We start from the raw sequence: 22,976 nt of genomic DNA on the forward strand, positions 1-22,976 counted from the left end.
CATTTTAAAGAGTGAAATTCTGTTATACATCTAATATACTCACATTTAATACACTCGCATGGTTGAACATGTGACACCTTTGGGTAATTTAATTTATTACAGCCGAAGCCCAGACAGAGCGGATCAAAACACGGCCATTTGCAGGGCAAAGTAGCGTTTCCCCATCTGACTAAATTAAATGAATTAGTCATGACAGAGCACAGACTGTTCTATGTTGCACCGTCTAACGGTGAAATAACAACAAAAAATGCTTGCGAATTGGATCTTCACCGTCTTAATGCGCAGCCAGCGGAGAGCCATTTTACAAGCGCTGTTCTATGTTACTTCACAAGCACCGTTTGTTCTCACCAAGTTAAAAACTGGCTTTTAAACACTTTTTCCCCCCTCCTCCCGGCCATCCGTATAAAAGTGAATATTTTCCGGAGACGGCTGCCTGTTCTAAGGCTTGTAAGGCACACTTCGGGGGGTTGCATTTTACTTTTAATACCTTCTATATTTAATATATTAATTTCAAGGGCACGAGCAGCTTAAGATTTACACAAACGATTTGTACAAGAAGTACCTGTCTCAATTTAATTGCGGTTTAGACATATTATTAAAAAGTGAAATTTTAAACTGGCAGCAGAATGACTAGTGAGTCGTTTTTTTTCTCAGCAGCAGAGGGCAGCGTACGATTGCCCTGAGTTGTTCGGTTTAAAAAGAATTTTTAGAGGGGGGGCGGGATAACGTTCACAATTTCCTTGCAGAACAGAAGACCAATTTACACTGAGCTGCTGAACTGTTCTTGAGGCCAAAAATTCCGTTTTCAGTGGTTCTTACCCAAGTTTGCTTATACATATATTCAGTAAAAAGCAAGCCTAACGGGGCGTTCATGGCTCGTGGACACACTGCGCGTTTCCTCCATGCATTCTATATACATTTTAAACATCTATTTTTACCGTCCCCTATTATCTGCTGATATGCTGGTTATAACTTGTGTTTGTGGTATAGTGGGATATGTAATTAACAGAAGCAAAATTAAAGCATTAAAATGGTTAAATTCTTTTGATTGTGGAGTAAAATGTACTGTAATCAATTACTACAGCTAGTGGAGAAGATGCCCCAAAAAGTGTTATGCTGCAAGGTCTTTAAGTCTCTAGAAAAAAAGGCAATTTTGCATTATGTCATTTTTCAAAGTGAGTCTGGAACATCTCTTCAGATGCACACAGATCCAGTGAACCTCAGTGGTGTATGAATGGAGATATGGATGTTCCAGGACATGCTACTGGTTTGGGCTCCCTGCTCAGAGATCCACGAAACATCTCAATCAAAACCCATAACCTTCTGCTTCTTAATACCACACTCCCTTATGTTCTTATGTTCCCTGCTTCCTGTGTTTCCTTAATTCATTTCTTTCTTTCTTTTTGTATGTCCTCTCTCCTGATATTGAGTAATCTAACCCTCTCAATGGTGAGTGCTGGAGTGCACCTGTTGGGGGCGACACAGAGCAAAAGGAAGCAGCGCAATGTATTTGTGGGAGACGCGATCAGCTAGTGCTTCTCCCCACCAAACACCAGTAAACAGAAAAGACTTTTGTTGCCCCAGGTTTGCTGCACAGAAAATAGCTCTTAGCATAGCTCTTCTGTTCTCCACATTAGCCTGTCAAGCTTATATGAATTTGTATGTTGAAATGACCCAGCCATCACCAATGAAAGTGAAGAAGAAAAGCCATGTCTCTGGGGCAAGTGAGTGTTATTTATGGTGACGTGAGGGGAAAGGAGCTGTAATGTGTTGCAGGGTGATTTGGCTTAAACTCATTCAGTCTGTCCACTAGGGGCAGCTCCACTGGAATGTCCCATATTGAAACATCCTGTGATGAAAATGCTGGTTCTGCCCCACTGCAAGTGAGAAAGTGGGCTGGAACAGCCAGATAACATCCAATGGGAAACACCAGGCCTTTGGCGTGATTGTGAATGGCTGGAAAGAAGGGGCCGGGCTGGTCAGGGAACGTGGACTTCGGACTGTGACAATCCATTCCACTGCAGCAGAGCTGAAAATGAACCTGTCACATTGCGGACTCCCCTTTCTTTCTCTGTAATCAAAGACAAACTCCAATTACCATAAGATTCCAGGTAGTAAAAAAGGTAGTCGCTGTTGGAATCAAACAAGCTTCCAGATCAAAAAAACAAAAAAAAAACTATAAGATTTCTACTTCCCATTTTAAAACTACATGATTGCAGGTACAATCATGAAATGAAACTTTTTTTTTTTACTGGATGAACTGCAAATGATTTCTTCACCCAAGACGAGCAGCATTTTGAAAGTGAAGGATCCTAGACCAATGGCAGGCTAGACACAAAGGGTAGGTTGGCACCTGGGCACTGATCTCCCATCATGCAGTTCAGTCTGAAGCATCAGAGTACAGTCTTAGATCTGGGTTGGACAGCAACAGCTTATGTGCAGTTTTCACTGATCTCAGAACACCTTGACATCCTCAGCCCTGTGGTGATGCGAAAGAAGCATAAACTACCTTAAACATGGTAATATTTACACACCTATGAGGGCCCACACACACCTAGACATCTCTATTTTAAACCTTATTTGTTTATTTATGGAGTTTTCTGGCAGACTATTGCAATTTTAAAGGCTAGTTTCATTGTGTCAGCACATTAACCAAACTTGACAATAGCAAAGAGCCAGTTGTCAAACATCAATAATTTAGCATACTCAGCATTAATTATAGGTCTGTATATATTGCCAGGGCTTTGATTAGCAGTAATGAAAGATCATTACTTATTCGCCATTTTTGAAAGTTTCGTGTCATTGGCCAAGTAGTATTGCATCAGCAAATCAAAATGCTGCCCTGCATATACATGTTAACCTACTGCTGGCAGGAGTAGGTTATCCACACAGAAGACAGACTTTTACTGCAGTCTGATGCCAAGTAAAGCCAGCTCCGCTAATTCCTTAATAGTATGTTTATGATGTTATACGGAGTTCTACTACTACGTAGTTTCAGTGTATACTCACTTCTGTGTGGTTATATACATTTTAACACATTTATATATTGTATATGGCACGCGTTTCTGTATCACATTTTACATACGCATATAGCCTACTGTAGATTTTTCTGTAAAATACACTGCGTGTTTGTTTTTTTGACTGCGCGAGGGTTATCGTTTGATATCGTATCTCTCCGTGCTTGTCACTGTGTTTGCTCGACGGTTGTTTCCGGTGGCAACTTACCTACATTTTGTACTTTAGATCACTCATCTTGTATGAAACCGTTTCGTACACTTTCTTGGTATTTTAGCAGAACAGAGTCTACAGTCCGCTGTGCTTTGGATTCTTTCGTCAGTTTTGAAGTACTTCCACTCCGCAGACATTTTGCGGTCCCGTATATTTTGCTCGTCAACGATACTGATACAGTACGTCATGAATCACGTGGTATCGGCTAGACGGGTCCTTGGTATCGGCACATTGTCACGAGGAAAAGTACGAGTGTGTGAGTACCGTATCGGACCCAGTACCAATGCCAGTACTGCACAGTAGGATCCTATAGTCACACACCACATGCACGAGCAGGCCTGAAAGCAACGGGTCACGTGACAATTAATCAACTTCCCCCATTTCGGGGATTAATCGATTGGTTTTAGCGCAAAAGACATTTTTGCCTGCTCCCGGTAAGTTGTGCCTTCATTTACGTTTATTAGCTGCTGAAATTGCTTTCAGCACAAAAAAGTCCCATTTTTTTACAGCAGTGCACGGTGAATCCTCTTAGGTCTATTTGTTTCCTTAGATTAGCTAGTTAGGTAAGTACAGTTTCTGCTTAGTTTACCAGGTATTGTACTCACATAGTGTAACCGTTGTATATTATGCTTAAAAACTAAATATCTTTAAATGTCAGGATCCTCCAGACTCGGTATGTAACTGGCTAGTATTTGCGGATTTCACCGGTGGGTATGAAGTCTAGCCATCATCTTGGCGGCTCCAGGGCCGCTCAATCCTACAGGCGACATAAGCGGCCGCCTAGGGGGCCACCTGAGGGGGCCTGCCATCGGCTAGGACCGGTATTGCATGTTGGCATATTTTCTCGTTAAAACAATCTTACAAAATATGCTGTCCCTGCAAATACTAACGATTAATAGCTGCTAGATAAATACTTCATTTAAACGTTTTTTATTACATCTTGAAAAAGTGTAGTTTTATTTGCGTTTTCAGGCATCGGGTAAGACGTCCTGTTGACAATGAGTGATTGCATGAGAAGTACAAAAACCTGAATTTCCTGTCCCAGGACTAAGGGCTATAATGGTAGCTAAAATATATGGGAAATCTTACCATCAAGATTTCAAGATACCTCAGTATAACCAGATGGGAAAAAAAATGCAGTATACTGAAATGTGAATATTATAGGCCTACAAATGTTACTTCTTCTTAAGTGATCAATTGTCAACACACCACAGACCAACAATGAAATATGCCCTCTGCATTTATCCCATATGTGACATTATGACATGGGGGGGGGGGGGTGACCTTACTGGTCAGGGATTTGAACCAGCAACCTTGTCAAATGGAAGTACGCTTCCCAAATTATTAGGCCACTATTACCCCACTGGGTGTGCTATCAATTCAAACATATAAATCTTTATTTACTTCGAAATGTCAAAAAAGTACTCTTTGCTGTAGTATTTTAAACTAGTTTTATGTACCTAAATTGCAGCGATGGAAGTTTCAGATCTAGAAAGTACAAATTCAGAACAAGATTTTGTTTCAACCAACTTGATTACTCTGTGAATGTGACTTTCTATACTCACCTGGTTGGGTTTGTACTTTCTGAACCTGCACTATCTACCTCTGCTAAATTATGCTTGTGGTGTGATGTGTTTTGGTCATTTATTCCTGATAATATGAAACATCATTCAGCTAATCAAAGCTAACAAGATATTAGAATTATAAATGTATGTTTATGAGTATGGAACTGGTGCATTCTAGTTTTTTTAAAAAAAATCTTCTTCTGTACTGTAAGCAATTTCAAGCACTCCAGTGAAGCAAAATACACCCAGGACTGTAGATAAACCCATTTAGCTGACAGGCTTGGAAAAGGTATGTTATTTGTGATGTTCAGCAAAGCAGTGGTATTTTGAGGGGATAAGCTTGGTGAAGAGAGAGAAATACAATTTCTGAACTTTTCAGTGTGGGGCAATTCCCCGAGAGTGTGCCAAATGGCATTAATCATTGTGTATATTCAAGACTGCTATCTGTTTGATGCCAGTATTTCAAAACTACGTTTATGGGCACCAGATGTGTTATAACCTCGTAATATTTTATAAATTTTAATTCAGGTAATATATCTGTAACTTTTAAAACATTGTGATATAGTGTGTTTACATTAAATATTGATAATTGCTACATCATTATGTTTGTGCTTCGTATTAAAAAAACTGGCCTTTTAACCATTAAATCTGATTTTATCTCATTACGTCCTTTCTACAGTTTAGTACTTTGTAAATTAATTTTAATTACTTTACCATAACTTTCACTTGCCATGGGGGAAATGAGAGAAAATAGAGAATCCATCGTTGAACATCACTGTAAATCTTGAGAGTCGTGGGTTTTGTGTGGAGCGTAGTCTTTGCCTTGTCTGGTTACTATTGACCACGCCCAAAAAATCAGGTGTCACTCTGACATCTACAGCTCATAGGTCATTGCGGCATGATAGGTTTTCAATTATCTAGAGTGGTTTTTATGTGATGAGTGTTCCACTGTGCAGTCCTCTCCGTCCCAGCATGTGGTCTTTTCAAAAGAGATTATCTTCCCCCCCATTTGACCACAGACTGACCTTCATGTCCTGCTTTTATGCTGCTGTCATGATTCCTATTTATTTTTATTCATTACGGAAACTATAAAGTTACACTTAAAGTGATATATAACGCACGCGTAGATTAAAAAATAATAAAAAAATTTGGGCAATTCCATGCAAATGTCAGCCTTACCATAGAAAAATAAAGTGATCACAGAAACAGGACTGCTTTTAAAATGTCCACTTATGTCTAAATTTCTCAATTCATTGTTAGTTTTATTCTCTATTTACTCTTTCAATTCTTTTATATAAAAATCAACCATGCAAGCATATGGTTTTTATAGTCTGTGGAGGGCTGGTCACATCCATAACGTAAAAATGTCACATCCATAACGTAAAAATATCACATCCATAATGCCAGTTTTTCCTTAATTCCCCCCCCCCCAAAAAACAACAATTATTTTCAAATCTTTACTTTTTGTGTTCATTCAAGTCATGTTACACATATTATGCTTCCTGCAATTGTCTGTAAAATTCACAGTTTATAGAACATCTGTAGTTTCCCATAAGCCTGTCCTTTTGTCACATCCATAATGCTGATGAAACATGTGAATGAATATATGAATTTTGAGGATTTATTTAACCCAAGAGGTTACATGAAAATATATGCAAATTGACTCATTGATACTAAGCTTGTCCACACTTAGGCATCCTGCTCGCCATTATGAGTCTAAATGTCACATCCGTAATGCTGGAATTGCCCTTCAAATGACAACATTTAGAGACGAATCCATGTGAAATTCTAGGGAGTTCTCCAAGCTGTCTTTATTATCAGAGCCAATTCACATTAAGTGCAAACAAGATCATCATCATCATCCCGTTAATACTTTAATACAAATACTCGCAACCAGAATACCAGAAAATTTTCAGTTTCTCCTGACCGTGCTGCCAGTCGACAGCTCCGTGCTACACAAACTGGAACAAAGCAACCATTTCGCCAGTTTTACGAACGCATCCCGTGACCAAAAATGCGTAGGAGCAGGCAGCACCGCTAGTGACGTGTTCCGTGCAACTCTGTCTGCTTTTATGTGAAATGAAGATTTAAGCAGAAAAATTCTGTGCTATGATTTTTTTCTTCCCTATGGTGGATTTCTGGGCTAGAGTGATGATCTTCTATGGCATTGGCTTCTGAAAGGTTTACACCTGGATGGATGGATGTTTTTTCAATAGAATGAGAAGGTGCAGCCTTCCAGGGGAGTGGAACTGTGTCTTACAACAGATCAGCTCTGATCTCTGTTTCAAGCCTCCCTATTGGAATGGTCAGATTAACACTGAAACAGCTTGTATTGATAGTTATGTATCAATCTTATATGAGTATGTTGCAACAGTATACTGCTCTCGCTATAAATATGAGAAAATGTCGATTGCCCTGTTTTTAAAACAGCAAGTATTTATTTTATGCATATAATATCTGTAAAAAATATCTGCAGTCTGAAAATATACAACCTTTTTCGCTGTAAAATAGTATTTTGTTTATGTGTCTCGGTGAGTATTGGATGCTTACTGTCGTACAGTCTCCTTCCCAGAACGGTGCATTCGTAAAAAATAGCTAGAATATATAACATTCCTTGATTTAACGATTCGAGATATTCTCACATTTTGCAGCACAACCCCCCCCCCCCCCCCCCCTCCCCCATGCTCACGCGTGTGTCAGTTGTGTGAGCTGGGTTCACTCACTGATTGTCTATGCATTGCCTTGAGTTGATGCAGTTTCGCCCCAGTCATTAGAACACTGCCACAGATCTATTGCTTATAAAAAGGTATCACTTTACAGACTAAAGCTGCTTTGAAGAGTAATTAGAAGCTTATATAATAACATTTTGTTTCAGACGAGGTTGTCTTTTTGTGAATGTTACATAGCACTATAATAGCAGTGTACCTTTCCTGCAGTGTAATTCTTAGTAAAAGACACAAGCAAAACCTTCGTTTTCCAAAGGAAATCCACAGAGAGACAAAGTAATACAAAAGCTTTAACAATCAAAATCAGCTTATTTCACTGTACCTTGCCGGCTGGCCCAATCACATTTGCTTTTTAGTAGTGCTATGGTCATTCTCTATGTCTCAGTGCTTCCCATTGGCTGTCCACCGATGCTTTACATTATAATATGCAAAGAATCCCATATAATACTCCCTGTCTGGGACACAAAGGTGCTTCTTGGCATCCTCTCAGATGGCCACCCATCTCAGCAGCGAGTTTCACTTCAGCTGGCTAACACAGAACAGTTCACGTGTATGCGGAACATGACACATGGAGTTCCCATAAACCATGAGTGTCCGCGGCACGGCTCGCAATGGCGTCGGCGAACGAGTCACCGTGGACGTCCAGGCCGGCGAGCGGAGCGGCCCTGATGCACGATGTGTGATTTTGGCACCAAATTAGAGGCATATTTCAACAGGAGAGTGACTGAAACGGCTGCACCTGCTCCCCTTGCGGTGTCACCACCAGCGACGGATTTCAGTGGAGCGTAAAAACGAGCGGCTTTGATGCTGAGGAGGGAACAAGGCCTCTCCTCTGCATATGTAATTGTGCTGCCAGTGACATCCGTGACTGCCCTGCATCAGAGCACGTGTGTTGTAGTCGCCGCAAACACAGAGTATCAACACTGAGTCACTCTCTTCAGTCAGCAATACATCTAATATATAACTAAAGCTCGCGGGCTCATTAGATGGAATACCTCCTCTGAAAGCAATGATCGAATGTTTTTTTTGTTTGTTTTGTTTTTGTTTTTTTTTTGGTTTTTTTTGTTATTTTTCCTGCGTAAGATTCCACAAGTGTGGGAGCATAGGTAAACTGATTTCTGCTTCTGACTTGTTAAACAGTAACTGTCCAGGCTTAAGTCAAAAAGGAGAAAGAGGTTTGCATTATACAGTACGCTACAAGTCATGTGGTTTGTGGGACCAAGGGTAGACGGAGAAAAACAATTACTATGAAAAACTAAATCACACGAAAAAAAAAAAACAATGAAAACAAAATTTTAACTCAAAAGAAATATACAAAAAAAAACAAAAAAGAGGCTATTCACACGTACCCGCATCACAGGAATGGTTCCGTCAAAAACTAGGCGAAAGCTACGTCTAAAGGTATGGAATGAAGTGACACTCAGTAGTGCTAAGGGAGTTCGGCATGTCCCTTCAGTCCTCGAACACCTCCAGGAAAAGCGGGGGGAACAGTTCCGTGGGGCACTCCACCTTCATGTGCAGAAAGCGGCTGGCGTGGCAGGCCCCGATCATGCGCAGGTCCGTCACCTTCATCAGCAGCTTCGGCCAGAAGTGCGCCACCTTGTGTTTGCGATAGTTGATGTAGTGCTCGAAGGCGAGCAGGAACTCCTCTTGGCATCGCTCGATCCTTTCCACGCTCGTCAGACCCGGGCGATCTGGGGTCGGTGCACAGCGGTTAGGGGCGTCGGCTAAGGATAGACTTTTAATTTGAATTCTGGTGGACGAAGTCACCAGAAAGAATATTACTGATGAAATTCCTACAGTGAAATAGTGGGATAAATGTGTGGAAATATGGACTGATATATATTGCTATAAATATTATACTAATAACATCCAAAACTTCTGTTAAATACAACCTTGGGTAATTTACGATACGCAAATGTATAAGCAGGGTTTCACGTAACTGGTACACAAGTACACATCCACCTTTAAAAGCAGCACATGCAGCAATCGATTGTTGCAACAGTGCCAGTGCGAATGTATCGTATCTGCGTTTGTGTTGTTATGACAAGAAATTACCGTGCATTTTAACCTTTATACCACAAATAAAGTATGAATTTGCATATGAAGGTTAAAATGCACGATGATTTCTTGCCATATCAGTGTAAGTGCACCTAAAATACAAATTTTCACTGTTACGACAATCGATTGCCACACGTGTGACTTTTAAAGGTGAATGCGTACTTGCGTGCCAGTTATGTCCGTCCCAGTGTATATTTTATTCCATTTGCTTTTTGTTTCTTTGTTCGAAAGATTCAAGAAGGCAAGTTAACTCAGATCAGAAACATCAATGTTTACATGCAGTGAGTGTAATACTGTGTTGTAACGCTGTGTTTTTGAGTGCCTCACCGGAGGAGAGGAGGATGACAGCCTGAAGGAGAGCCACCTCTGAGTCATCCAAGCTAAAGGAGGACAGGGACACGCCCAGGTCGAAGATGGCGTCCGACACAACCCCAAGCCCGCCGTTCTTCAGCTGGCCACGGGTCACGGCCATCTCACCATTGAGCGTCAGCGTCTCGCTCTCGGGGTCGTAGCGCACGGCAGCCCGCAGTGACATGATCTCCATGCAGCAGCCCTTTAGTAGGATGATCTGGTCTTCACAAGGCAGCTGTGGTGCAGGACGGTGCAGTCAGTGCCCCGTTTACGCGCCCCCCCGTCTCTCAGCGCCCCTTCTGTCCAGATAACCCATCACCGGTGTTGAAAAGCTCATCAGATCCACCTCATTTACTGACTTCAGGGTGGAGAATCACCACTGATCATTTAAATACACGCCTACCAAAGCACTATCTTTTCTAACATGAGTAGGTTGCCAGCAACCAATCTTCAGCTTTGGTTAACGCTTCCAGATCTTTGATGGCACCTCATGTCATGCACACCAGCTAGCTACCAGGCTGCTTGCCGATCTTACCGAGAAAAGGTGGTCAAAGGAGCCTTCTTACCTCACAGAACATTGGGAGCTTTTTGGCAAAGTCCACCACTCTGGTGATAGCTGGGGTTATAATTTTTGTAAATTGACTGAAGGCTTCTATGTCCACTTTGCTTCCTTCGGACGCATTGAGGACGGGCGCCTGGCCAATGTCCTCGGGCTGCAACGAGAGGGAGGAGGCTCTCAGCACGTGCCGGCGTGACGGAGGAAGGGCAGATACCAAGACGATGGCGTCATACAGTTCACACTCCGTCTGCTCCACGTGAGGGGTGTTACGAAGCATATCCACGCATCATTAAGACAGTGCGCAAAGTCCACTGTGAGGATCAAGGAAAACGGAAAGAGGGCAGGTGGAACTTTGAAAGCAGAATTCTGGCAAACTGTAAATTGGTTAAAATGTTTTCATGTGGTAAAATTCAGAAGGGCCACAAAAACGTTCTCCGCCTGAGGCGATGTCTTGGGCTGTGACCAATCACAGACATCGCACTCAGGATGTAGGAAAACGGCCTCTCTAAGGACTGACTTCCTTCTGACCAGAAGAAACGAGAGAGAGAGAGCGTGAAAGACAGGAGCCCAGGCTTTCGACAGGCGAAGGTTTGGTCGCTGCTTACAGCTCACTCGCCTGCCATTCACAGTTCTCCAAACGAGTCAGTGCTGTGACCTCGTGAGAGTCCTCACTCTTACAGACCCTAAGTATTCCTTTTAGCTATCAGACTACGGACATTTGTCAACATTATTAATAGATTTTTGCTTTTGTTTTGTATTTTTTTTTTCCCTCTGTGTCCAAAAAGGGTAGCAGGTGAGATTTGAGAAGCGTTTGATGAATTCGGTTTGTTTGGTCTATAGATTCTTACCTTGGACTCCGTCACCCCCACTGCACTCTGGTCAGAAGTATAGAATAAATTACATGTTATTTCATTAAGTAGCATTGCTTCCTCCACCTGTTGGACAATCAACAGGGATCGTGAAGTTTCACGAGGCACTCGAGCCAAGTCGACTAAAAAAAAAACAAGTTTTAACTCAGGACAGAGGCAAGAGATACAGAAAAGTGGAAGAATTAGTGGAGTTTCCACAGCAGACATTTTTGCTTTTGGCAAAAACTGGTGCTGACTGAAGTTTTGGTAAAATTTTTTCTTTTCTTTCATTTTTAATTAATTAATTTATTTTACAATGTTAGGCGAAGCTGGCCACATGAAAAGAGCTTGCAGTAATCAAAGCTCTTAATTGACTTTTTAATATGGCTCAGACGATAAACAGTTTTATCCACATCCCGACAAAATGGTTTTTTAATTATACATAGAAACGCCACTAGTGAATTCTGAAACAATCTGGAAGGGAGAATTAGCTCATACAGGAGGAGGACAGGGTTAGGAGGCTGAGGAGAGGGGCTGGAGGAGCGGAACTTCTCTAAAGAGAAAGAGAAGGGGAATAGGACAGAGGACATAAACACACATCTTTAGTGAGTCTGAGATTAAGGACATTGCTTGAGGAAAAACAACAAGAGGAGATGTTCCAATATAAGTTAGTGCTGCTGCGTTGAGGAATACACAGCCTCCAGCATCCGCTATTTCTCCATACTCTACAAGGAGATACAAACACATGGAGATATTAACGTTGAGGACAGTGGTGGGGCCGGGGTTCGTCAACAGACATGGTGATGTGGCAGCAGGGAGGCGACGTCTCACCAGGAATTTGCGTTTCTGCTTCCAGTGGTTGCCCTGGGCGTTCGTGGTCATGTGAGCCTCGGTCACCACGCGGATCAGCTCCCACTCTTCCTGCGTGGGCTCTGGTTTCTCCCACACGGTCTTCTGCAGCTCCTCCCGCCGCCGCCGTTCCCGGTTTTCCTCGATCAGCTTCCGCTTTGCCAGGCGTTTGCCTTCATCCAGCACCACTGAGACCAAGGAGCAGGTGGAAGGAGACGGAAGTGGGGAAAATCGCAGGGACAAACGGGTACAGTGTGAGGAGGAAGGGACAAACGGGTACAGTGTGAGGAGGAAGGGACAAACGGGTACAGTGTGAGGAGGAAGGGACAAACGGGTACAGTGTGAGGAGGAAGGGACAAACGGGTACAGTGTGAGGAGGAAGGGACAAACGGGTACAGTGTGAGGAGGAAGGGACAAACGGGTACAGTGTGAGGAGGAAGGGACAAACGGGTACAGTGTGAGGAGGAAGGGACAAACGGGTACAGTGTGAGGAGGAAGGGACAAACAGGTACAGTGTGAGGAGGAAGAGAGGGAGAGAGACTCGCACAACATCCACAACAGATTCTACGCACTTTCCTTGATTCATTTTTAAGGACGCTGCTGATAGAAACACAACTGTAGCTGCTTTCACATCATACCCAGTGCCAATTATGCGCTTAGTAAGATCATGTCAAGGTGTCATCGTATGAGTGGATGTGTGTTTGCCTGCTGGAGGATGACTAGGGCTGTAACGAACATCCGAACTATCGGGAGTTAGCGAACCATGCTTAAAATTCAAGTACAGTTACTCACTCCCCAAAATATCTGCATTTGCAATGCAGTGTTCATTTTACGTATTCATTATTCTGGATTCTTTGCCTGTGTTCTTATCCCAAATATATGATGCATGAAATGAAAGTAAAGAATATGTATGTCTGTGAGTTTTTATAGTTTTTTATGTATATAAAATTTGCATAGGAGATTAAGTAATTATTGACTCTGATAACTTATCATTTCTTATACAGATTAATCATATTTTTGGTGATTTTTTAAAAATTGAAATGTGAATACTATGAAGTACTTCAATGCAGATTGCTATACAAGAAATCTTTATGAATTGTATTATTGTGTTCAGTAAATACTACAACACACATAATTTGGATGACTGATGTTGAAACTTTTGCACCACAAAGATTATTTTTACCAGCGTTTATTTTTCACCAGCCAATTTGTAGATTGTATTCTGGGAATAGCCATCAATTGTTCAAAAAGGGTAACTCTTCAAAAAGCATTTCTACTGTCAAACTAATGTTTTGATATCGAACACGTCATTATTTTAACTTTATTGCCAATTCTTAAATAAGTGAAGATCAATAACATTAACATGAGAACTTCTTGTGATTTAGGACAAATTTCAACAATCGGTAATTCTGAAAATTTCCAAATAATAAACAGTTAATTATCACATATGAGCTTTACTTTTTTATGCCTTGCGAACCCCTTCGTGTATTGCTGCCATGTACTGTGATACGGTTTGTCTCACCCACGGCCTGGAGATACACAGCCCTAATGGAAGCCCCTATGGCTGCATAAATAATGTACGGAGGGTTTCTTATGGAGGGACAAATCTGTATCTGAAACAAAAGGACAGCTGCAAGCAGTCGTAAAGCTGTTCTTTAAATGCATTTTAGTCGCATTCAGTTTCACAACAGTGCTGCACTTTTGCTGTTATTAAGGTGCTGTAGCAGCTTGCATTGTAGGTGGACTCGAGTACCTAACTATCCATCGCCTACGCTGCAGAACGTGGAATGCAGGCCCCTGGTTAAAAATACCAATTGAAATACACTGGCATCGGTCATGCCGGAAATGATATTGCCCACGACAGAGTGGAATACTTACAGTCTGTTGCCATGCCAACTGTGATGCATTTCTTGAAGCGGCATTCCTGGCACTGATTTCTCGTAACCTTGTCGATGACGCATTTTCCCTCGTATTTACAAGCATACGTCGGATTAAGGTTTTTCTGGATCGTCCGTCGGAAAAAACCCTGGGGCGGGGGGGGTGGAAGAGTTCAGTGTTTTCTCTGCCGTTTCCCGTCCCCTGAGCTGAGCCCTTAGCCTCCACTCTTCTCCAATCAGTGTCGGTAAGGATTTGTCTCGGAGGCAGGATTTACCTTGCAGCCCTCGCAGGTGATGCAGCGATAGTGATAGCCCGTGGCTTTGTCTCCGCAAACGACACACAACTCGTCCTTGTCCAGGTAACTCGGTATGTACCCTGGCAGGACAAAAAGCGCAGAATGCTCAAAAACAGGCTGCTCTGCAACAAATAAATAATACATATTTGTGGTATAAAATATTTACCAATATATAGTGTATCTGGACTTCATAAAATTCTGTAAATACAGTTCATATATAAATTATATCTACTGTGTATATACGCGCACACACACACACACACACACACACATACACACATATACACACACACGCGCGCACATTAGAATGTCTACAGACTACATTGTATACATATATAAAAAGTTCACACCTTCATTTAATACATGAAAGAAACAGCACACGTATATCAAGCAGTAAATAAAGTTTTTCACTTTACAATAATTAAATGATTGTCTAATTAGTGTGGCAAATGATTCTATCCAGGTGCATTAGCCAGCGAGTTAATAAGAGACTGGCGAGATGTTGATGGTCAATGCGTAGCCCCTGGGCCCTTTGCGTAAACGACGTTAAGGGCAGAGTCAAGGTAGAGACTGGACCCCCCTCGTGTGCGGCAACAGCCCTCAACGCTCAAGAAGCTGCCTTCTGTTCTCCTTTTGGGTTCTGTGGGAACAGCTTTCAGAATCAATACCAGTCACAAGACCCTTCATCTCCTTATCTATTAATCAGTTAAACGCTTGTGGTTCTAACTACCGCCACGAGTGGCGCTGACGGGCTGCTCCTGAAGGCTGACCCACAATGCTAAAAGTGCAAAGAGCTAACCGACAAGTACAAAACCAACAACAAACTGGAATGGAATGACCTTTGCTGGTACTCCACAGACAATGACTGGAACATCACTGTCAATAAACCAGGAGGCATATCTTCTTCTCTTATAAAATATCCCCATATGCCGTGCATTTACTTTTATGGGGGACTGTGGTAATCACTCCATAGACAGAATTCTATCACTGAACAAATAAAAATACACAGCTTGTAACAGGAAGTAATTGCTACTCAAAATATTTTGACTATATTTTCAAATTAGCATTTATACAAAACAAAGGTATTTAAAAAGATACTTTTTTGGTGCTAAATACTTCTACACAGCTAAATATCTACGTGGTAATCAATGAATGGTAAACACTCGGCACCATCTGTAACCATTAATATCTAGATACCCTTGGAAGCTGGAGAGATGTGGGAGGCAGTGCAAACCCTTAGCTGTGTTCTATACAATTTTGTCAGAAAATGTTCCTCTTCTTCAGGTTCTTGACAAACCCAGATACCGATCCGTTAACACGCACCATTCCGTTGACTGCCCTAGCATCACGCTAACGCTACGTCTCCGCTTGACTAACAGTCATACCTTTCTTGAGTGGCGCTTGCATCCGCTGCAGCTGGGAGAAGTCGATCTCCCCCTCGGAGAAGTACTCAGGCTGGGAGTAGTGAGCGAGTGCCACCTCCATGCCACAGTGAGAGAGTGCCACCTCCATGCCACAGAACTCGCTTTTGAACGTATGACCGGCCTCTGCATAGGCGCAAGAGTACGACTGGCCGCTCGGCCACGCCTGGCCCACGCACGAGGACTGCTGCACGGGCTGGTGCTCGCAGTGCCCGTACCCCGGACTCTGGGCCCCATACATGCAGTATCCTTCACCGCCATGGGCCGTGTACCCCCCTCCCCCACCCGTGCCGTGTGTCATCTCGTACACCTCCGACATGCAGTAATTCATCATCAGCAGCCAAGCAAGAAGCAAGCAGTGAAGTAGATCTCTGAAATGAAGCCTACAGCATCACTGATGAAGGCAACGGAACAGTTCTACAAAGCCGATGTCAGACAATGAAATGAAAATCGGCTATCCATGTCTAATTAACTCGTTTAAACACAAACAAAGTAGGTAGCGCCCCACTGAAGGCGGAAGTATTGGCCTTATATATCTCGTGTGGTTGGCCAAGCCTGCTGTCCCCGCCTCCTTCACGACCCAATCGGCAAATGGGAAAGGAGATTTATGACAATGCCGGGTTTTAATCTGACATCCCGGATTAATCCAGGAAGCAGAACAGGCAACGCTGAGGTAGGGCAGTCAAGTCAAGTTGCGAGATCTTCAATGACAGCAAGAATTGCATCAGTGTCACACCTCCCAAAATTAATTGCTGACATTCCTTTATGGAGGTCAGATATAGCCGACGTGTGAAATTTCAGTTGAATGTGTTTTTTTTAATTATCTGTCTTGGTAAGATCAACTCACAGACTGGATGGAGTGACGCTCCAAGGATTAAACAGAAATCCTAAAACCAGATTTAAAATTTCCCAAAGCTTCAGTATTGATTTCCAATCGTCTTACATATGATCTTAATCTTGGGGGCAGCCTTATTGATTATGCTGCACAGGATAAGCCGTATGGCACAGAACAGTGATTCACTATTTAAAAAAGAAAAATGTCCATGTACATTTTGTATTATAGGATTGGAAATTCACAGTTTAATCAACAAAGCCCATTCATTTCCCTTATCATTTGCCTTTTCTAAAACTCACTTTGGCCTTAGGATTTCATGCAGTTCACTGTTATGTATGTTAGTATTTTCAGTAACACTTGAAGGGGCACAAATAATATAGTAGTACACTCTTACTTAATCTATAAATTCATCAGTAACTAAGTGTTAGTTACATACTGATCCCATGTTCGTTCATCATTAATCAGTCATAACAATTCGTGCACTTAATGTAGTTACTATAGTTGTTAATGATTTGTACCTTAGTAGTAACTGAGTTAAGTTCCTTCTGCCCCCTCAAGTGAAGCGTTACCATATTTTTTAAAAGGTAATTCAGGCAAAGCTTTATATCACCACGGTCAATTTTATATCGAGTACTCTTATTAGAGCACTTCACAAAATAAATAACTGACCAAACAGCGTCTCTGGAGTCCACAATTTTACATAAGCAGAAGATACACAAAGATACACATGCATGTATATAGTGTGAACTAACTAAGTTTATGTATATGTGTATATTTATAAACTGTGAGAGGAGGTACACACACTAGGGCCACACTCCAAAAGTACACGTGTTTGATAACGTGTGAAATTACAAACCCATTTGCCATAAATGCATCACATCAAGTGACATATAACGATAAACACTAAACCCAGAGCTGGAGTATGTGCTGGAATTTTTAAAATAGTAATATTGTTATTATTCTTATGGAATGAATGATTTACACACCACTTGTGGGGACCTGCCATACTTTGACCATGATTATGGAACTGAATAGGTAACTTCCACAGACTTGGCATAGGACCAGCAGGTATAGAAGATGAATGGATGGTTATTTATTTTTATTCCTATGTACCATTTTGTGTTTAGGACTACTTGTTTTAAAAATGTGTTTTGCTAATTTAATGTTTTATTGCAAAATGATTAAAATGATTTTCACCCATCCATCCATCCCCAGTAAGCAGACACCACGCTGCAGATATCAGTGTCTCTGCTTGGACGGCAAACAGCCATCGTCTGGCTCCCAGCTCTATTTATATTTGTGGCCGATTAATATCGAAAAACAAGTTGGGGGGAAAAAAAATCAAAAAATCATCAGTGTTACATTTCAATTAACGCAAAGTGTATTCTCACACTTTCTCATTTTCTACTGAGAAATGGACTAAATAATGAAATAAAGTTTAAATTTAAATACAATCTTTTGCGGTATACAAGAAGAATGTTGAAACAGTTTCACTTTGAAAAGTCAACATACGGTTACATACGTAAAGTTGGGATCAGACGGTTCTGAATAAGACCGTAAAACGATCAGACGTCAAGCAGCTGTTAATAGCTAGGGCCTGTAAGGTAAATCTACTTCAAACTGGGGTCTGATACCAGTTTAACTTTTTGATGAGGTGATGTCCTCCTCCCAGGCCTAATCTGCTTGTTGTTCAAAGGACACACACATGTCACTTGTTAGCTACTACCCAGAATGCAAGTTACAGTGTTCCTCAAGACATGAGCCCTTCCAGAGGTCTGGAGGAAAAGGGTTATGTGGTTCACCGTTTGATGGGACTCATGAGCCTTTTCTGTATGTTTGGTATACAAATTAGTGTTAAGATGAGATAATACTTTTTTATCCCAAGGAAAACTGACATGCTAAGGCATCGCCCTCCCCATGTATAAATATATCGGAAAGAGCTAAAAGACGCCCTTTTAAACATTAGGAAGAACATGCACAGCTAACGTGAAAACTGACTAATTGGGTAATGAATTATATTAAGTTGATCACTGGACTTCAAGACTTAAGTGTTCGTTCCTTAATTAATGGACGAGCTCATTCCTCGACACGCAGCAGCTGCATTCTCAGTGCGATAGCGCAGTCAATTAACTAGCCTGAGGATTCAGCTGAATTGAGCTGAAATTCAACTTACCTTCGCTGAATGTCGCAACACGTTCCCAGTAGATAGTTCTGTTAGTCTGCTGTGAATACAGTCCATTTGGTCATATAGAGAATCTCAGGCAGCTCTTTGGCAGAACAATGCTGAATATTATGCAAGGGATGTGCACTGAAAGTAACGAGGTTTTTAGGTTCCTTCACTCCCTACTGAAGCCCGTTCCATACCGCTATCAGCTCCTGCCGGCGACACCCGAGCGCCTGGCTACAAAGCCGAACTCCGCGGCGAGTCTGTCGCTCTTCTGCTCTCCGCTCCGTCAGCCTGCCTGGCTCAGTGAATATGGCTCAACATGCAAGCTTTTCCACTCATTTACTCAGGAGCCTTATCGATCACCTGAGGTCCTGGGGGGGTTCACGGCTGGCCAGGAACGGTGGCAAGGAGACTGCAGATCCACGACAACAGGGACAGGGCCTTGTGTGACAGGGATTCTTGGGCCAGATGTCCCCGGCGACACAGAATTACCTGCGGCTCGCGGCCGGGGTGAGCCGAGGGGAACAGGCACTGTGCTCGGGCCCGGTAAGCGAGAGGTCAAAGGTCAGCCGTATGGCTCGTTTCCTGCCATATCCATGCAGATACGCAACATCGCTAACAAGCGGTCAGCTCCCAGAAATTCATCAGCAGTCCAGTCATGCTTGACTAGGATTAAAAAGAGGGAACCACAAGATCACCATCCAAGCCATTCAACAAACTTTTTTCCCCCACTGTTTTGGGTTTTCCAGAATTTTCTGCAGTTTGTCTTTTTATTATATTCAGAGGGGAAACATAAAAAACACATAAATGTGACAGTCAAAAATAATAATAATAATATAATTATAAAAAATTATATTATAAAATAATTGTTAGGATTGTTTACAGAAGCGATGCTTTCGGCATTGCAGACACTGCAGGAACCTGCAAGCCAGCAACGTTTATGTATGACGATCAAAACAGCCCATTATCTTCAGCATTGTGCTAGAAGGATGATGTCAGACCTTGTTTGGGAAACTTAATTCTCTACCCAGGATGGCACCATTTATCTTAGGATGAATATGGAGCTGTAGAGTGTGTCATCAGTAATCACCAGCGACAGATGTTTAGCAGCTTTTCAAAGCAGACGGCCAGACACACACCGTCACCCGTCCCCGATGTAACTGGATCGATGGATTTCATCATTACAGTCCTATCCCATTGAAGGAAATTAATTCCAGAACAAAAATAGATAAATATCCCTCCGTGACATCACCATTCCAAAAAAAAATAAAAAATCAGTAAAAGTAACTAAATACTGCTGTGATTAACAATAAAGAGCTTGGTCTAAATTGTAATGTCATTGTAATCTGATGTTTAACCATTCTCTCTTTTAACTGTATGCGTGTTTTAATGTTACCCACAGAAAGGTTTCTAGAAACATTATTAAAAACATAAAAGTAAAACATTGTCTTTGAAGAGACCAATTTACACTGAGGCATGAACAGAAAATGAAATAATCAAAGCAGGGAGAGATGGTGAAACAGGTTTATCGAATACCATGGAGTAAGGAAGGAAAAGATGTTACCAATCACATCCTTATAACCAAATTCTGTAAAATGACATTAAAATCAGGTCATTCAGTTCTACTTTGTACTAGCAGGAATCCTCCTCAAATAAATGTTTCTAATAATTTTAAATACAGTAAAATAATTTCAAAGATTTTATATCTGAATTTAATGCAATGCAACTTGTAGTGAAGCAGTTGTTTTTTTTACTCAATATTCTGTTCACACAACAGTTATTTAGTGCACAGGGCTTGCGTTCACTTTAAACTTGTTTTATACAGATTTTTATTTAGGATATTTTCATATACCGTATGTATGATTTTGGTTCACAAGCATGCCCAGGATATGTAAATATTGGCCACAGACACATATGAACATGAATATATATGAATTGTACGTTACATCTAAACAACATCTGTGCTCCACACATTTTTAATGTTGGTCGGATGGAATTTATATATGATTTGCAGACCCCCCGATCCCCCCCCCCCCTCCAAATTAAGGACATTAAGGCTCCCATAAGAAAAACAGCGTTTTGTGCCGCAGTGGGACTCTTTGATCTGCCAGTCTGCAATTACAAGAGGATGACAGGTTTTTCCAGTTTTCCCTTGAGTGTTCCTACCCCCACTGCCAGTTTCCTCCAGTGCTGGCAGGGATTATGCCCAGTGTGCCACAGAGCGTCACTGCTACGGCCACACCGGTGTGACGGCTGGACATGCAACCCGAATGCCCCCCCTCCCCCCTTGCAGAGACCCGTCGGAACACTAGCGGCGGTCATCACGGCCGCGCCATGGCAACCGGATCTCCCCAGTGTGTCACGCTGCCCCTGCTGCATGAATGCGAGGTACGTTTTCTGGGGGGGGGGGGGGGTCTCACCAGCGCGTAGGAGACAGGATGAGTTTATTTCAATCAGAACTTTTGCCAGCTCCAGATACAAGCCCATCTAAAAGCTTGTCGTAGATTTAATCAAATAAATATACACAAACAAACAAAAAGAGTGCCTTTAAATTACCCTATAAAACAACATATGTGCGCATACATGGTAAAAAATGTATATAGTAATGTACGTGGGGGTAATATAATATATGTAGTATAGATATTAAGAAAAATCAATGTGTGTTTATACAGCTTCCATACATTCTCAGTTCTCGGTTGATTATAATCGGTTTTTGTGTCTGTTGCAATCAATCGATTGATATACTTTTAATGTCCTTATATGTTTTCTTTTTTCTTGATCACAGCTGTTATTCAGAATAACTGTGATTCCACTTTTTCGTTGGTATGCCTGTTTCTTTGTACGCTTAGTTAAACATTTATACAAGTATTTGAATATTTTTCTTTGAAACCACTGCACCACAGTGGTAAGCTTTGACAGTAAATGTGAAACAGGATAAATGCATTAATATACATGTATTAATTCATTTATTTATAAAACATTCAATTGACATTTCAGAAATTTAGTACTGAATCCTTAAGCCTACTCCTCTGATTTGAACAGCCTGCATTTGGTCACAAAAACTGAAATAATCCTGATTTAGTTTGTTCACCCGGGAGAGTCACGTTGTTTGTTTCGCTTTTTCAAGGGGAAACAATCTGACAATTAGGCAGATGTTTCAATATCATGCCCCTTTTCAAACGAAAAATAAGCTTGCAGAGTAATGATATCACTGCTGTGGCCCTGGAGCAAAGCCCTTATCCTCGCGTGCTCCAGAGAAGCCGACCCTGTTCTCTAAATCCTCACACGCACGTCGCTGTGGACAAAAGCATCTGTTAAATAAATGCAAATGAAACGTATAAAGGGGGGAGAAAGAACAGCACTCTCGGAGGGGGGGGGGGGGGGCAGACGTAAACAGTCTTGCCACGTTTGCTTGGCGTGAAATTTTTGCATAAATGCGAGTTCTCCAGAGCTGACAGAGGGAAGGAAATAAGGAGAGTCCGCGGTCTTCGGCTTCTGTAACGTGCCGGTAAACAGTGACATCTGCAATCCTTCAGCTCCCCGGCGGCCCGCAGATGGTTAAGGATAATGAGGTTTACGAAACGCAAAAATAACAGGGCTAGCTGAAGGCCTGCGTTAAATTTCTTCACCGAATCTCGCCGGCGTCTCGCATGTCGGCCGGGCTCCTCCATATGCTTCTACTTCCAAAAAGCAACACGTTAAGTGCAATAAAGTGGGATTATCTCAACGCCTGCGAGAGTACAGGAATTTCCAGTATGCTTCTAGTCCAGACTTAACATTCTCTGGATAATTTATAGACGTACATACTGGAGGACGGCTCCGGGTATTCAGAAGGTTTTTAGGGTATTTCGTAAGCATAATTCCACTGCGATTACTTTGACATCCTCCATAAAACAGCACTGCATCCAATAATACAGAGACCAATTCTAAGTAATACAAGAAGATGGAAATGATGCCTAAAGTCTAGAATAAGCAGTGGCCACTGGCATCACTGTACTGCTAAGTACAGCTTAGGAATGGAGAGTGCTCCTGGCAGTCTGACTCCAGTGCGAAGCGTTTACATCCTCAGCCCCATGCCAGCACTGGCCCTCCGGCATCAGTGGAGGCCGAGCTAAAAACCCAGATTCGCTCACTCGACCCGTGAGACAACTGCATGCCTCTAAGGTGTCACTGCACTCCCAGGCAAACAGGAA

General features: G+C 42.0%; 1 protein-coding gene and 2 long non-coding RNA genes across 12 annotated transcripts in view; 1 reads left to right on the forward strand and 2 right to left on the reverse strand.

Moving 5' to 3' along the window:
- Positions 1-15: 15 nt before the first annotated feature.
- On the reverse strand, positions 16-3,573 carry LOC111842774 (uncharacterized). The gene is made up of 3 exons (XR_002837992.2): positions 3,226-3,573; positions 2,354-2,479; positions 16-2,071 (listed from the first exon to the last, which is right to left on the reverse strand). It is a non-coding gene; the product is annotated as an uncharacterized lncRNA (long non-coding RNA).
- Positions 3,549-13,631, forward strand: LOC140581875 (uncharacterized). The gene is made up of 2 exons (XR_011984921.1): positions 3,549-3,662; positions 9,900-13,631. It is a non-coding gene; the product is annotated as an uncharacterized lncRNA (long non-coding RNA).
- Positions 6,575-22,976, reverse strand: part of thrb (thyroid hormone receptor beta) — a 52,551-nt gene continuing 36,149 nt past the window's right edge. For 5 of the 10 annotated variants that reach the window (XM_023809705.2, XM_023809706.2, XM_023809708.2 and 2 more), the window contains exons 4-10: positions 14,340-14,440; positions 14,066-14,213; positions 12,170-12,375; positions 11,339-11,425; positions 10,498-10,644; positions 9,908-10,166; positions 6,575-9,213 (exon numbers count right to left, since the gene is read on the reverse strand). In XM_023809705.2, the coding sequence (XP_023665473.1) occupies positions 8,972-9,213; positions 9,908-10,166; positions 10,498-10,644; positions 11,339-11,425; positions 12,170-12,375; positions 14,066-14,213; positions 14,340-14,440 (1,190 nt within the window). In that variant the 3' untranslated portion in view covers positions 6,575-8,971. Of the gene's footprint in view, positions 9,214-9,907; positions 10,167-10,497; positions 10,645-11,338; positions 11,426-12,169; positions 12,740-14,065; positions 14,214-14,339; positions 14,441-22,976 lie in introns of those variants that run through there. The other 5 variants (XM_023809709.2, XM_023809710.2, XM_072705543.1 and 2 more) reach the window with 5 other exon arrangements.

The sequence above is a fragment of the Paramormyrops kingsleyae genome, chromosome 23 (assembly GCF_048594095.1).
Source record: "Paramormyrops kingsleyae isolate MSU_618 chromosome 23, PKINGS_0.4, whole genome shotgun sequence".
Taxonomy (NCBI): domain Eukaryota; kingdom Metazoa; phylum Chordata; class Actinopteri; order Osteoglossiformes; family Mormyridae; genus Paramormyrops; species Paramormyrops kingsleyae.